Here is a 13,938-nt window from a genome sequence, read left to right as displayed (position 1 = left end):
GTTATAAGGCCCACGTTGCCTATACTCATATTCGCGTGTGGCAAAACCGCAGCGTAATACAGTAGCAGCAAAGTTTATGAGATCCAGGTAATCTCATGCCCACTCTGCTGTATTTTTCTGGACGAAAATGGACCCGCGGTGCGTATTTTGGAAACCGCAGCATGCCTTTAGTTCTAAGGAAATACGCAGCATGTAAACGTAAAAACCGCACCGAAAAACGCATTTTAAAAAAAACACATTCAGGCGCGTTTTTTTTCCAGCGAATTTCATACGATCTCTTGCGGTTCTGCTGCTAATTTTTCGCAGCAAAATACGCAGCGTGTGCATGTAGCCTAGATGTTCCTAGAATGGTTTCTACAGGAAAACCGTTGTAGCACCGCGGTCATAGTTTTTTATGCATTTATTGTGTCTTTTTTCCCCGAAAAAACAAAGGCAAGTGCCTATAAATTCAATTGGGAAAAGAAACACATAAGGACATTTTTGTTATACATCAGTGCGTCCACTTCCATTTACACTTTACAGATCACCGGTTACCAACATCACATATGTTATGATGCGCTTTAGTGATATTAACTTTTGGTCTTGTTTTTATGGGTCCAAAGATAAGAGTGAACAGCTGACTGATATGAAGGGGATGTATACAGTGTGTGATTTGCGAAGGGCAGAGGCCATGTCTGTCCTCTGGCTCCCCCTACAGGCTGTAGGAGCCCAGCTCAGTTGGAATAGTGTATGGAGGGAACAGGCTGTCAGTGCTTAGGGTATAAGTAATGGATGTATATATGTAAACATGGATGTATACACCTGTATTATACCTGCAGAGACATAACTACAGAGTTCCCTACCACCTTTTTCAGGTCTAAAATCTTGTAGAAAACCTTCCCAGGAGAAAGGAAACTGTTCTATCTGCAATGTATGGACCTCGCTGTGAATGACAGTTTGCAGAGTAATCTCGCGAGACTACGCCTGCTGTGTTGTAAATCACAGAGAAGTGGTCAGGATTCTGAATACACATCACGTCCTGGCTGTAGGGAATGTATATTCATAGTCAGGACACTGCAGTAATGTTATAGTGTGTTTATGTGGCTGCACATAGTGATATAGCTATATCGCTATGTGCTGTGTAAATGAATGGAGAGAAGTGTATGACGCTGATTGGTCACTGATTGGTCAGCGTCATACACTCCTCTGTACAACGCCCACTTGGCCATATAGTAAAACACGCCCAGTTGTCCATTGAGAAACTCATTAGCATAAAGCTAATATAGGTCATAACTCCGTCAAAAATGATAGTTTTTCTAAATAAAAAACACTGCTGTAATCTACATTACAGCGCCGATCACATCATGTACAAGATAGGCCACTTATAATGTGGTGACAGAGCCTCTTTAAGGGGTTAATATGGGAGTTGGTTTTTGGTTTTCGTTTTTACGACTTTCACCGTGCGGTAATAACGTCACGTTATCCTGCGGCTAAATATGATTTATGGTTTATATATTATTTTTTAAAAAGAGAGGATGTTCATATTGTTTCGGTGTATTTTCTGTTTGCAGACGGCAGTTCTCTTCCAGTTGGGAGAACTATCTATGTCTTGTATTTGTGAAAAACTTTCAATAAAAAAAATGTAAAGATATAAAAAAAAACAAAAAAAAAAACGTTTTAATAAAAAAAAAAAAAAAAAAAAATATTTCTTTCACCACATTCTGAGAGCCAGAACTTTATTTTTGCGTAGATAAAGCACTGAGGGTTTGTTTTTTGCGGGACGAGCGGTCTATTGGTACCATTTTTTGGTATGTACAACTTTTTGATCACTTTTTATTACATTTTTTTTTTGCAAGCTAAGGTGATCAAAAGCTTGCGGTTTACATTTTTTGTTTTTTACTGCGTTCACTGTGCGAGTGAAATAATGGTAAATTGTAATAGTTCAGACTTCTACAGACAAAGCGATACCAATTTTTTACATTACTTTAGAGGAAAAATGGGAAAGGTTTTTTTAAAAAATATATACGCGCCCAGTTGGTAAAACGAAAAAAACACACCCAGTTGTCCATTGAAAAGCTCATTTGCATAAATATAAAATTGCTCATAACTTGGGCAAAAATGATCGTTTTTAAAAAAAAAACACGGTTGCCGTTATCTACATTGCAGCGCCGATCACATGCAATAGGAGATAGGGATTTGATAATCTGGTGACAGAGCCTCTTTAACTGAAAAGGAAAAACTAAAACATTGCATTGACATAAGTTTTCAGACCCTTTACTCAGTACTTAGGTGAAGCACCTTTTGCAGTGATAACAGCCTCCCATCTTCTTGGGTATGATGCCACAAGGTTTGCACACCTGGATTTGGGGATTTTCTGCCATTCTTCTCTGCAGATCCTCTCAGTTCTGTCGGTTTGGATGGGGACCGTCGGTGGACGGCCATTTTCAGATCTCTCCAGAGATGTTTGATTGGGTTCATATCAGGGCTCTGGCTGGGCCACTCAATGACGTTCACAGACTTGTCCCTTAGCCACTCCTGTGTTGTCTTGGCTGTGTGCTTAGGGTCATTGTCTTGTTGGAAGGTGAATCTTCGGCCCAGTCTGAGGTTCAGAGCATTCCGGATCAGGTTTTCATTAAGAATATCTCGGTACTTTGCTCCATTCATCTTTCCCTGAACCCTGACCAGTCTCTCTGTCCCAGCCACTGAAAAACACCCCCACGGCATGATGCTGCCACCACCATGCTTCATTGTAGGGATGGTATTGGGGAGGTAATGAGCAGTGCCTGGTTTCCTCCAGACATGATGCTTAAAATTGAGGTCAAAAACTTCAATCCTGGTAACATCAGACCACAGAATCTTGTTTCTCACAGTCTGAGAGTCCTTCAGGTGCTTTTTGCAAACACCAGGCGGGCTTTCATGTGTCTTTTATTGAGGAGAGGCTTCTATCTGGCCGCTCTGCCATAAAGCCCAGATTGGTGCTGCAGTCATGGTTGACCTTCTGGAAGTTTCTCCCATCTGCACACAGGATCTTTGGAGCTCAGCCAGAATGACCATTGGGTTCTTGGTCACCTCTCTTACAAGGCCCTTCTCCCCCGATTACTTAGTTTGGTAGGAAGGCTAGTTCTAGTCAGAGTCCTGGTTGCTCTAAATTCTTCCATTTAAGAATTATGGAGGTCACTGTGCTCTTGGGAACTTTCAGTGCAGCAGAATATTTTTTGTACCCTTCTCCAGATCTATGCCGCCACACACTCCTGTCTCTGAGCTCTACAGGCAGTTCTTTCCTCTTCATGGCTTGGTTATTGCTCTGATATGCATTGTCAGTCGTGAGACCTTATATAGACAGGGGTGTGTCTTTCCAAATCATGTCCAATCAAATGAATTTACCGCAGGTGAGTCCAATCAAGGTGTAGAAACATTTTAAAGATGATCTAGAGAAATGGGAGCCCCCCGGAGCTAAATTTTTAAGTGTCATAGCAAAGGGTCTGAATACTTATGTCCATGCAAAATTTTAGTTTCATTTTTAATAAATTTGCAAAAATGTCTAAACTTCGGTTTTCGCTTTTTCATTACGGGGTATTGAATGCAGAATGATGGGGCAAACTTTACATTTTTATAGCACAAGGTCTAAACATAACAAAATGTGAAAAAAGTGAAAGGGTCTGAAGACTTTCCGAATGTACTGTATATGAGGGGCAACAAGTAAGATTCTCCTGTCAAGTTAGGTCTATGGTACTAAATAAATGACTCATCAATTAAAATCTGATCTAGCTTTAGGTTCTCATGCTGCAGAAAACCCCATTCAGATGTGTGGAACAGATATTTTTTAAAAAAAATCTTGTGCACGTGAAAATATTGTACAGCTTCATGCAGCGTTTCGTTCATCCCCAGATCAAGAGAAGATCCAGATAACTGCAGGTAAGAACATAGACATCGCAGATCACGCTGGTGTCCATTATTCCCTAGTTGTATATGTTACATAATCCTTTGCAATCACCATATTATATAACTGGTCATATAAAATATTCAGCAGAGCAAATTGTGGTCAGCGAATAGAACAAAAACTACAGTAGATGGCAATACAGCGCCACCTTAGAACATACGGAATGCTATACAGTTTTCAGCTTACCTTTACTAGTTGGGAATCTCCAAGTCGAGAGCCTACAAACACTACTCCATTATCCAGGTAAGTGAGACATTCTGCAATGGAGGTCTGCAAAAAAACAAAAATAAACCTAATTTAGGGGAATGTTCAATTACAGTATAAGACAGATAAGTCAGGGAATGATTCTGCCGAGAGGTAATGAAGCATTGGTTGCAGATAACCAGCTACGACAACTCTGAATTAAAGATGCCGATACCGGGACTGTACAGGGTTTCAACTATCACCATTCAGTAAACCGAAAAAAAAAACTACAACTTATATAATATAGACAAAGCATGTACAGAAAGAGAAAAGGGGGCAGACTCTTGGCCACCTGATACCTCTACACCCCAACAGGCTGCATCATTAACCAGTATGTACCACACTTGGTATAAATAGGATTTTTCTCCTGTTAGTGAGTTTTACTGAATAAACTCTCTGACATCTACTCAGGTGCCCACTTTACAATAAAAGGGTATTCCATTGATAGTAATTGATGGATTAATAGTCATTAGTGGTAGAACACTGGGATATGCCATCAATGTCTGATGGGTTGGGGTCCCAGAACAAAGTTCTTGTGGTCCCTTCTGATTCTCCCTGTCACATTGCCAGTTCTATCACTTTAATTGAAGGTGTTGCAGTCCAAATTGGGAATGGCGACAGAACCGGCAATACCCATGTCCTAGCGTTATCTGCGATTCACCGCCATGAATGTGCTAGTTCGAAATATCCCAGTTCCCATAAGAATTGCTTTCTGTGAGTGAATGAATGAAGAAAGGATTTGTTGGATTCACAATTTCTTCAATGTCTATCATTGGAACATCCCGTTAAATCAAAAAATGTCTAAAAAATACTAGCAATGAGTGACGAGTTAGGAACCTCGTACCTCCCCCAAAAGCTCCACTCGGAGGTCCTTTAAAGTGACACTTCCATCCATCTGCTCTTCCTTCTCCAGCAGCAACATAAACAAGCGACCTTCCATATCTCCAAGAAGATACCGTGAGCCATTGACATCTACACGATTATGACACACAATGGTACTTTGCTGCAAAAAAAGAGAATACAATGTAACTATCCCATCCCAATAATACTATTCAAAATATGGAAGTGTCAAGAGGAGGCTACGGACAACTCACCTTGATGATTGGAGGAGCTATTGCCAAGTATTTTTCTCCATTGTGATAAGTTATAGATTCTTGACCTATTATAATGGCTCCTCCAAAAGGCTCTGGAACTGAAAGAAAAACCAGCGGGACAGCAATCATGTGTTAAAGCCATAAAATAGGACCAGATAATATGCATGTCATCTTTTTTTTTTTTTTTTTTTTTTTTTTTTAAAGGCTATATTTTCAAAAACTTTTGTTGTACAAAAGACGTACCAATATACAAATCAATACAAACCAAAAGACATTCAGAAAGGCATGAGTATCAGAGAGCAACGTCTATCCAAAGCAGATGCATTATATAACATATACAAAACACCTCCCGTCTCCAACCACCTCGACCAAATTTTCCCGAATTTATCCGGACATTTCCTACTAAGGTAGAGCTTCTTATACATAGGTATATATTTACTAGTTGCAGCCAGTGCATCAAACTCGGGCGATCTGCTCTTCCAAGTCATAATTCCAATCTTCCGGGCACAGAACATAAAGCGAAAGAATATCTTATCATAGCGGTTGTGCATAACTTCATCCATAATGCTCAAGAGGCACATCTGAGGGGTAAGAAGTCGCGGAAACTCATAATGGGTATGAAGAAATTCCACCACCTCTGACCAAAAGGGGGCAACTCTGGGACACATCCACACGCAATGTAAGAAGGTACCAGCCTCTGACTGGCAGCGAAAACAACTATCCGAAGTCAATGCTCCCATCCGCTGAAGTCAAACTGGCATGTAATAGATCCTAGGCAAGAACCTAGACTGGATTAGAAAATCCCTTGCACTCATCACTGAATCAAAATAATATGCATGTCATCTGAAAAGGAACGGTCCACTTTGTATGATCCATTTAAAGAGAGTCCCTTTGCTCGGGTGCCCAAGTCCTGCATTTTAAAAACAAAGCTTGGTCCCACATGTCCCCCAGGTTCAGGGCTGAAGGCGATGGCAATCTTCATTATAGTGAGCTAGTGTGGCCACCTCTCCTCTCTAAGGATATGTAATAAGTATTTGGGATGAGAAATCTTTAACTCTTTCACTGCAAAGGACGTACATCCAGAATTTTAGTTTTCAAATGATACCACCTCAGGCTCTGCTTGGGTAAGTCTTTTAGCCACAAACTTTTAATTTTTTTTTATTTAAGTGTACATTTTGATGCAAAATTGCATGAAGGCGCCCACGCAGCACAGTGGCTCAGTGCTTAGCATTGTTGCCTTGCAACACTGGGGTCCTTGGATCAAATACGGGTCCTTGGTCACACGTATTCAACCCATATTGCACCAGTATTTACGGACCCGTGCCTGTAAATACGGGTCCGGTGTCACCAGTATTTACGGGCATGTTTTCGCTGCAAAATTGCACTGCACTAATCGGCAGCCCCTTCTCTCTATCAGTGCATGATAGAGAGAAGGGACTGCCTTTTCCGTAGTAAAAAAAAAAAAAATACTTACACGGCCGTTGTCTTGGTGACGCGTCCCTCTCCTGACATCCAGCCCGACCTCCCTGGATGACGCGCAGTCCATGTGACCGCTGCAGCCTGTGATTGGCCTGTGATTGGCTGCAGCGGTCACATGGGCTGAAACGTCATCCCGGGAGGCCGGACTGGAGGAAGAAGAGGGGAGTTCTTGGTAAGTATGAACTTCTATTATTTTTTTTTACACGTTGATCTATATTGTGATCGGTAGTCACTGTCCCGGGTGCTGAAAGAGTTACTGCCGATCAGTTAACTCTTTCAGCACCCTGGACAGTGACTATCCCCTGACGTCGCCTAGCAACGCTCCCGTAATTACGGGGTGCACACACGTAGTCACCCATAATTACAGGAGCCCCATAGACTTCTATGGGCCTGCCCATGCCGTAATTACGGCCTGAAATAGGACATGTTCTATATTTTTCAACGGCCCGGGCACCTTCCCGTAAGCATACGGGGAGGTACCCGTGGCCAATAGAAGTCTATGGGCCCGTGATTACGGGCGTTTTTACGTTTGTGTGCATGGGGCCTGAGCAGGTTTCCAGTTTAAGAAAATTTTTAAAAAAGTGAGCTGAGGGGAATGACAGTATTTGAAACTTGTTGTTCCCCATCTTCTGGTTATGCGTTCCTAACAATCATAAGATACAAAAAGTCATTTTGATCCAGTAAATATCTTTTGCTACAAATTTTCTAAGATTATTATGGCTCTGATCCCGCTTTCGCTCGATGTGATTACTAGACATTTGCTTTTTTGAAGGATTATTATGACTAGATCGAGCCTGCAAAATAATTGTGAGGTTTATAATGAAACTTGCGAATATTGCTGCATTATTTAGAAATATGTATGATACAAAACATATTTGACCTTTACACTAGTGAATTATTATTGGATATTACCAAGGTTACGCCGACAGGGAATGCACTTCAGCGTCGAGTGCTCACACTTGTCCTATATGCTTATTACACCGTATAAAAGCTCAATATTAAGAATAAACTTTAGATCAGAATCCACAGCCTGTGTCTGGTCTCACATGTACGTAGTATTCTTTTTTAATTCTCCTTAAGAATAATGAACCAAACGTTTGATAAGAACCACAATGACATTTTATGGTGCCGTGACTCGGGTCTGAAATCCTACTGATCACCAGCCTCGAGGACCAGGACGGACCGGGGGACAAAGTGGCCTGGGTTTAAGGCAATCTTTTTAACCTATATTTATCCTCTCCTTTTCCAACTGTGCTCAGGTTTGGCATGGTGTACGTCGTCTTCGCTTAGTGAGGTTTTGCCTCTCCTAATCAATGGTTTAGATTGAGCAGGGGAAAGGTTGGGAAGATTCGAGCCTTAGAGCTTAATTTATCTTGTCACTTCTGTGCACTTCTCTCTCTCATCACTGGAGAGTTGATCTACATGGGGGAAGCCCCAACAAGGGACTAAGTCTCTGCGTGAGAAACAAAACTATTCCCCATGTAGACCATTGTACTGAAGAGTCGGCAAGAGCTTGAACCAATTCTTGGAACTGGGTCTGTGGGTTTAGGGAGACACAGATTTAAGCACCAGGGGACAAAGTGGGTCCCTTGTGGTCTTGGAGGTACAGGAACTATCCCCACTTGCTGTGATGAAAGATAGACGCAGTCCAGGACCAGTAAAAGAATGGAATAAAAGGAGAAAGTAGATCCCAAACTTCCCAAAAACAGGTCATTCAAGATAAAGGTTTTGAAAGATTTAAAAAGTCAAAGATTCCTCACAAACAATTGTTGTATGTTTGCATTGGTTTTCTACGGGTGCTCCAATGTCCTCCCACACAAAATAATATTTTATTTAATTCAGGTTTGGCATTTCTGAAAAGTGTAAAAATTGCCCCAAAACCCCTGTCGGTGAAAGGATTATAAGGATTCTCCTACCAAACACTTTTATAGAATATCAACAAGCGAGATCCGCAGCTGGGACCCACCAATACCAAGACGGTGGGTTCTTAGTCTACGCTTCTCCTGGCCTGCTGGGGAAACCTCTACTGACTCCCCGTATACCTTCAAGAACAAAATTAAAGTAGTGCTCCTATAGTATTTCAAATAACTGTACAATCACTCATTTAAAGAGGCTCTGTCACCACATTATAAGTGGCCTATATTGTACATGATGTGATCGGCGCTGTAATGTAGATGACAGCAGTGTTTTTTATTTCGAAAAACGATCATTTTTGACGGAGTTATGACCTATATTAGCTTTATGCTAATGAGTTTCTTAATGACCAACTGGGCGTGTTTTACTATATGACCAAGTGGGCGTTGTGGAGAGTGTATGACGCTGACCAATCAGTGACCAATCAGCGTCATACACTTCTCTCCATTCATTTACACAGCAGAGTGTTCTTACTAGATCACTATGTGCAGCCACATACACACACACTAACGTTACTCAAGTGTCCTGACAATGAATATACATTACCTCCAGCCAGGATGTGATGTCTATTCACAATCCTGACAATTCTGTAGCATTTCTGTGAGATTTACAGCAAGGCAAGTGTAATCTCGCGAGATTACGAAATAACCTGTCATTTAAAACGAGATTACGCTGGCCTTGCGATAAATCTCACACAGTAGCTACAGAAGTGTCAGGATTGTGAATAGACATCACGTCCTGGATGGAGGTGATGCCTATTCATTGTCAGGACACTTGAGTAACATTATAGTGTGTGTATGTGGCTGCACATAGTGATCTAGTAAGAACACTCTGTGCTGTGTAAATGAATGGAGAGAAGTGCATGATGCTGATTGGTCAGTGTCAGACACTCCTCTGTATAACGCCCACTTGGTCATATAGTAAAACACGCCCAGTTGGTCATTAAGAAACTCATTAGCATAAAGCGAATATAGGTCATAACTCCGTCAAAAATTATCGTTTTTCTAAATAAAAAACACTGCTGTAATCTACATTACAGCGCCGATCACATCATGTACAAGATAGGCCACCTATAATGTGGTGACAGAGACTCTTTAAGAATCAGAAATGGAGTTTCCCCACATCCTAAACCTGTAGGAGGAGATTTATAGACTAGGAGTGTCATGATACCAGAATTTGGACTTTGATACTGATACTTTGCGTAGTATTGCGATTCTCGATACCAAAAACAATACTTTGCCAACAATAAAAAAAAAACTAAAAAAAAAAAAAAAAACACTAAAATATAATTTTATGATGTTAGGCACATAGTGTTAGAAAGTTTGAACCTCCATGTGCCTCACATTAAAGCCTTATTCAGACGAACATTGAAATCATCCATGTGCCGGCCGTCACACGGCTGCATGCACGGGGCTATTCACATAGGTGTTTTAACGGACCGTGTGAACAGCCCGTGAAAAAAATAGGACATGTCCTACTTTTTTCCGCTTTCATGGATTCCTCAATAGACTCAAGTCTATGAGGGATTCATGAAAACTGGTCATGCACGGGTGCAATCCGCTGGGAAATACAGACGTTTTTCACAGCTGCTTTGACATGCATTCGTCTGAATAAGGCTTAATTTGGCCTTGGAGAGAACAATTATTATTTATTTTTTTCCTCTCTGCATCATAACTTTTTTTTATTTTTTGCTTGACGCTTTTGCAGACAAGTTGTACTTTATGCAGGTGCTATTTTTTGGTACATTAAAATTATCATTTAGATATAGATTGATGTTTATTTTGGCAAAAATCCAGAAAAAAAAGCAGTTATTTTCTTTTTTTGTTACAGCGTACACCAATTATCACAAATGATGCTATAAATATGTTGTGCAGGTTATTACGATTGGGGGGGGGGGATGATACCAAATATGTGTATATTATTTTATGTATTGTGACTTATATTTTAATGTTTGTTTATTGTAAAAAATTATTTATTTAATATTATGACTTTTTTATATACATTTTAGTTATTTATCTAATTACACAGAGGGATTTTTAATTCCGATTTTTATTTTCCTACTTTAATGTACGGACATATATCTATATTCCAGTACATTAGACAGTGTACCAATAGTACCTCAGTATGCCCTAACACGAAATATGGTCAGACAGCCTTGGGGACATTCAATGGACCCTGGGCTGTCTGTCCATATAAGATATGCCCCTCAATTGTGTCACAGGGATTCTCTGTGACGCGATCAACGGATCATTTTTCCTTTGGTGTTGGGGCTCATGCATACATCAGCGTGCTATCCATTTTTTAGCGGATAGGGCACTGACCCACTCATTTTTATGGGGCCATGTGCACATCCATTTTTTTTTTTGCGGATCAGTGTGCCCAATCCGCAAAACTCAGAGCAGGTACTATTCCTGTCAGTTTCTGCGGAATAGTCTCGTCCATCCTATTCAATGGCGTGTTAAAAAAAACGGACCATCCGCGTGCGGTTGATGTTTTGCACGAATATAAAAGGTCATGGAAGTGTGCGGAGATCAGAGGTTTCTCACCCGCGCCGTCAGCATGATGTGATGCGGCCATCAATTAATACAAAGAGCATGGCGGGTGCAATATTATTCATATTGTTACCTGCGATCACCATAGATGCCTCAGCCTCCACGTTTTCCTGCTTCCATGGACCTTTGCTAAACTCCTTTTCCCTGAGAGAGACCTCATAAGTCTTGACATGACGGCCCTGAGGATCTTGGTACACAAAGCAAATAGTGGGAGCTTGACAGCTGTACAGGAACTTGACATCAATGACATGCAGCTCCTCCAATCGGATGTTGAAAGCTTTTAACTCTTTATTATCTCTCTCAAGTGGAATCACTTTGAATAAACCATCATACAGACGCAACCCGATCATGCGGCAGTCTGGATCAATAATCCCGATGATTCCTGTTTCAGAAGGCCGACCGATGCGATCCTGGTGAAGTGGGAGATAAGAATTTAGGGGGGGAAAAAAAACAAAATAACATTTACAAAAAAAAAAAAAAGGTTAGAGAGTTGCTGCTGTGGCCACTACCTGTACATTGCCATGTGCACGGGTGATGATATCAATGCTGTCTCCAGTCTGTTTATATTCTAGGATGCAGGCGTTGTATTTAGCGGTCAGTACAAATAGCAGATCTTTACTTTCACCCTGGAGAGAAGCAAAGAACAAGTTTATTACTCACAAGTGATCACGTTAAATTATATTAGAATATCTGTGTAAAGTTTTACCGAATCAAATGACACGTAACATTCTTTTTAAAGGGAAACTGCCACCAAGACAAATTCCCTTTACATTTGAGAAATGTCCTACAAAAGTTGTACTAGTGAGAATTGCCTAGAAGTAGTCAGGTCAAAGCCCCTAATACCACCCCTTCCCCAGACTTAGAAACTGAAGTGCAGAACTATTCCCATTTCTTGGATTCATGGCTGTTTTATGTAACTGGGCTTGGCCATAAAGGGTTCTCCGAGGAGAGGGGCAAAGACAGCAATCTATATATTCCTGATCCCCTTGGACAATTTTAGTATTAATTGTATTAGTGCTTCAGTAAAATAAATCTATTAATCCAACAAGTGCACCCACTATATATAAATGCACAATTTGATCCTCCTCTCCCAGTGGTAATATCGTAATGTATTATATAATACAGCTATCTCCTTACACGGGCTACCACTGCTACACGGACCAATGATCAGGCGAACGAGCACTCATATGAATGCTTCTTCCTGAACAGCCTGTGCAAACATGGCAGCGATCAGCCGACAATCCAGCAATCACTCATTCGTCGGCTGATCGGATCTTTCATGCTGCCATACATATTATCTTTTGTTGGCAGCACATCTCCCTGAGTAAACAAGGGATCTGCTGCCGATAATATGCGAACTGCATGAGGATCGTTCGTCCCATATAGCAACGATCATTGCTCCATGTAAATGGAGCAAGTGAGCGCTGATCAACATGTCATTATCATTGATCTGCGCTCGTTACCAGATCTGCCTGTGCAAAAGGGCATTAAGACATTTACACATTCATTGTCCACAGCCACCTATGCAGTCACCTTGGGTCTAAAGAGCTCCATTACTGCGATCTTGCCGTACATCCCAACCTCCTTTACAGGGCGCAGCCCCTCTGGCGTCACCACGTAAATCTCCAGACGCGTATTCTTGGCTATCAGAAGATTCAGGTCAGCCTCAGACGTGAAGTGTCCTGTTAGAAAGCAGGAATATAAGACAGCACATTATTCAATTCTAATAATACAAAATATGTCTGAATGGTTCAAAATCTGGCTACAACAGATCACTAACCGGTTGTCATTAGATCTTTACCATTGTAAAAAGAATATTTCCAACTCAAAACCCTCAAAAATTTCTATATGGTAGCGTAAATACTGTGGATTTTCCACAACGGATTTCGCTGTGGAAAATACGCAACCTAATACAGAAGCAGCAGAGTCGATGAGATTTAAACAAATCTCATCCACATGCTCCGTAAATGATAAGCAGATAAACACACTTGAAAATTGACCTGCGGTGCAGTTTTTTAATCCGCAGCATGTCAACTGTATTTGCAGAATTGCTGGTTTTCCCCATTGAATTCAAAGGGGAGGTAAAACCTGCAACAAATAGCAGATGTTGCGATTTTTGCAGCGGAGATCCACAACAGTTGCAAAGTGATGGCATATTCCAGCAATACCGCTCAAACAGTTATCAACTTAATTTGCTGTAAAATTGTCAGAATTCGATTTTTTCCACTAATATCTTCTATTGACTGTGCAATGTAAACAATATACAAATAGAAAAAAAACACATAAAAAATGACAACATTTGAGGAAAACAACAATGTGTCAGGCAGCTGCAGGTAAAGAGGTTATTAGAACTGGAATAAACATGGGTCTAATACTGCTTCATAAAGGGGTTAAACTGGAAGGCGCACAGTGCTCCCTGGCTGGACTACTGCCTGCATGATTAGCCAAAGCTGCATGGCCGGGCCACGCATATCCCCGGGCACTGACCTGTCACACAGGCATTAACCGCAGTGGGTTTCTGCGCCGTCACCACGTAGTTGTACGACATGTTGTCACCGGGCTGAGCTCCTGTCGCTGCAATTCAGGTAGCGACAGGCGCGAAAACAGACAGCAACAGGCCGTCTATCACCGGAACCGGAAAAAGAGACCATAGAGACCGACCAAGTGAGGCCAGAGCGGCTTTTTAGACCATAGAGAGGAGACTAGCTGACTAGACTGTCTCCGTAAAACGTAGTGA

The 13,938-nt window shown here is 41.2% G+C and overlaps 1 protein-coding gene across 1 annotated transcript in view; it reads right to left on the bottom strand.

The window, feature by feature from the left end:
• Positions 1–13,853, bottom strand: part of DDB1 (damage specific DNA binding protein 1) — a 33,204-nt gene extending 19,351 nt beyond the window's left edge. The window contains exons 1-7 of the mRNA XM_075837678.1: positions 13,689–13,853; positions 12,735–12,883; positions 11,711–11,827; positions 11,275–11,611; positions 5,257–5,354; positions 5,007–5,165; positions 4,106–4,189 (exon numbers count right to left, since the gene is read on the bottom strand). Of these exons, the coding sequence (XP_075693793.1) occupies positions 4,106–4,189; positions 5,007–5,165; positions 5,257–5,354; positions 11,275–11,611; positions 11,711–11,827; positions 12,735–12,883; positions 13,689–13,749 (1,005 nt within the window). The 5' untranslated portion in view covers positions 13,750–13,853. The remainder of the gene's footprint in view (positions 1–4,105; positions 4,190–5,006; positions 5,166–5,256; positions 5,355–11,274; positions 11,612–11,710; positions 11,828–12,734; positions 12,884–13,688) is intronic.
• Positions 13,854–13,938: the final 85 nt, after the last annotated feature.

This window comes from Rhinoderma darwinii, chromosome 9, assembly GCF_050947455.1.
Source record: "Rhinoderma darwinii isolate aRhiDar2 chromosome 9, aRhiDar2.hap1, whole genome shotgun sequence".
NCBI lineage: Eukaryota > Metazoa > Chordata > Amphibia > Anura > Rhinodermatidae > Rhinoderma > Rhinoderma darwinii.
This window is presented reverse-complemented; position numbering and strand designations above follow the sequence as displayed.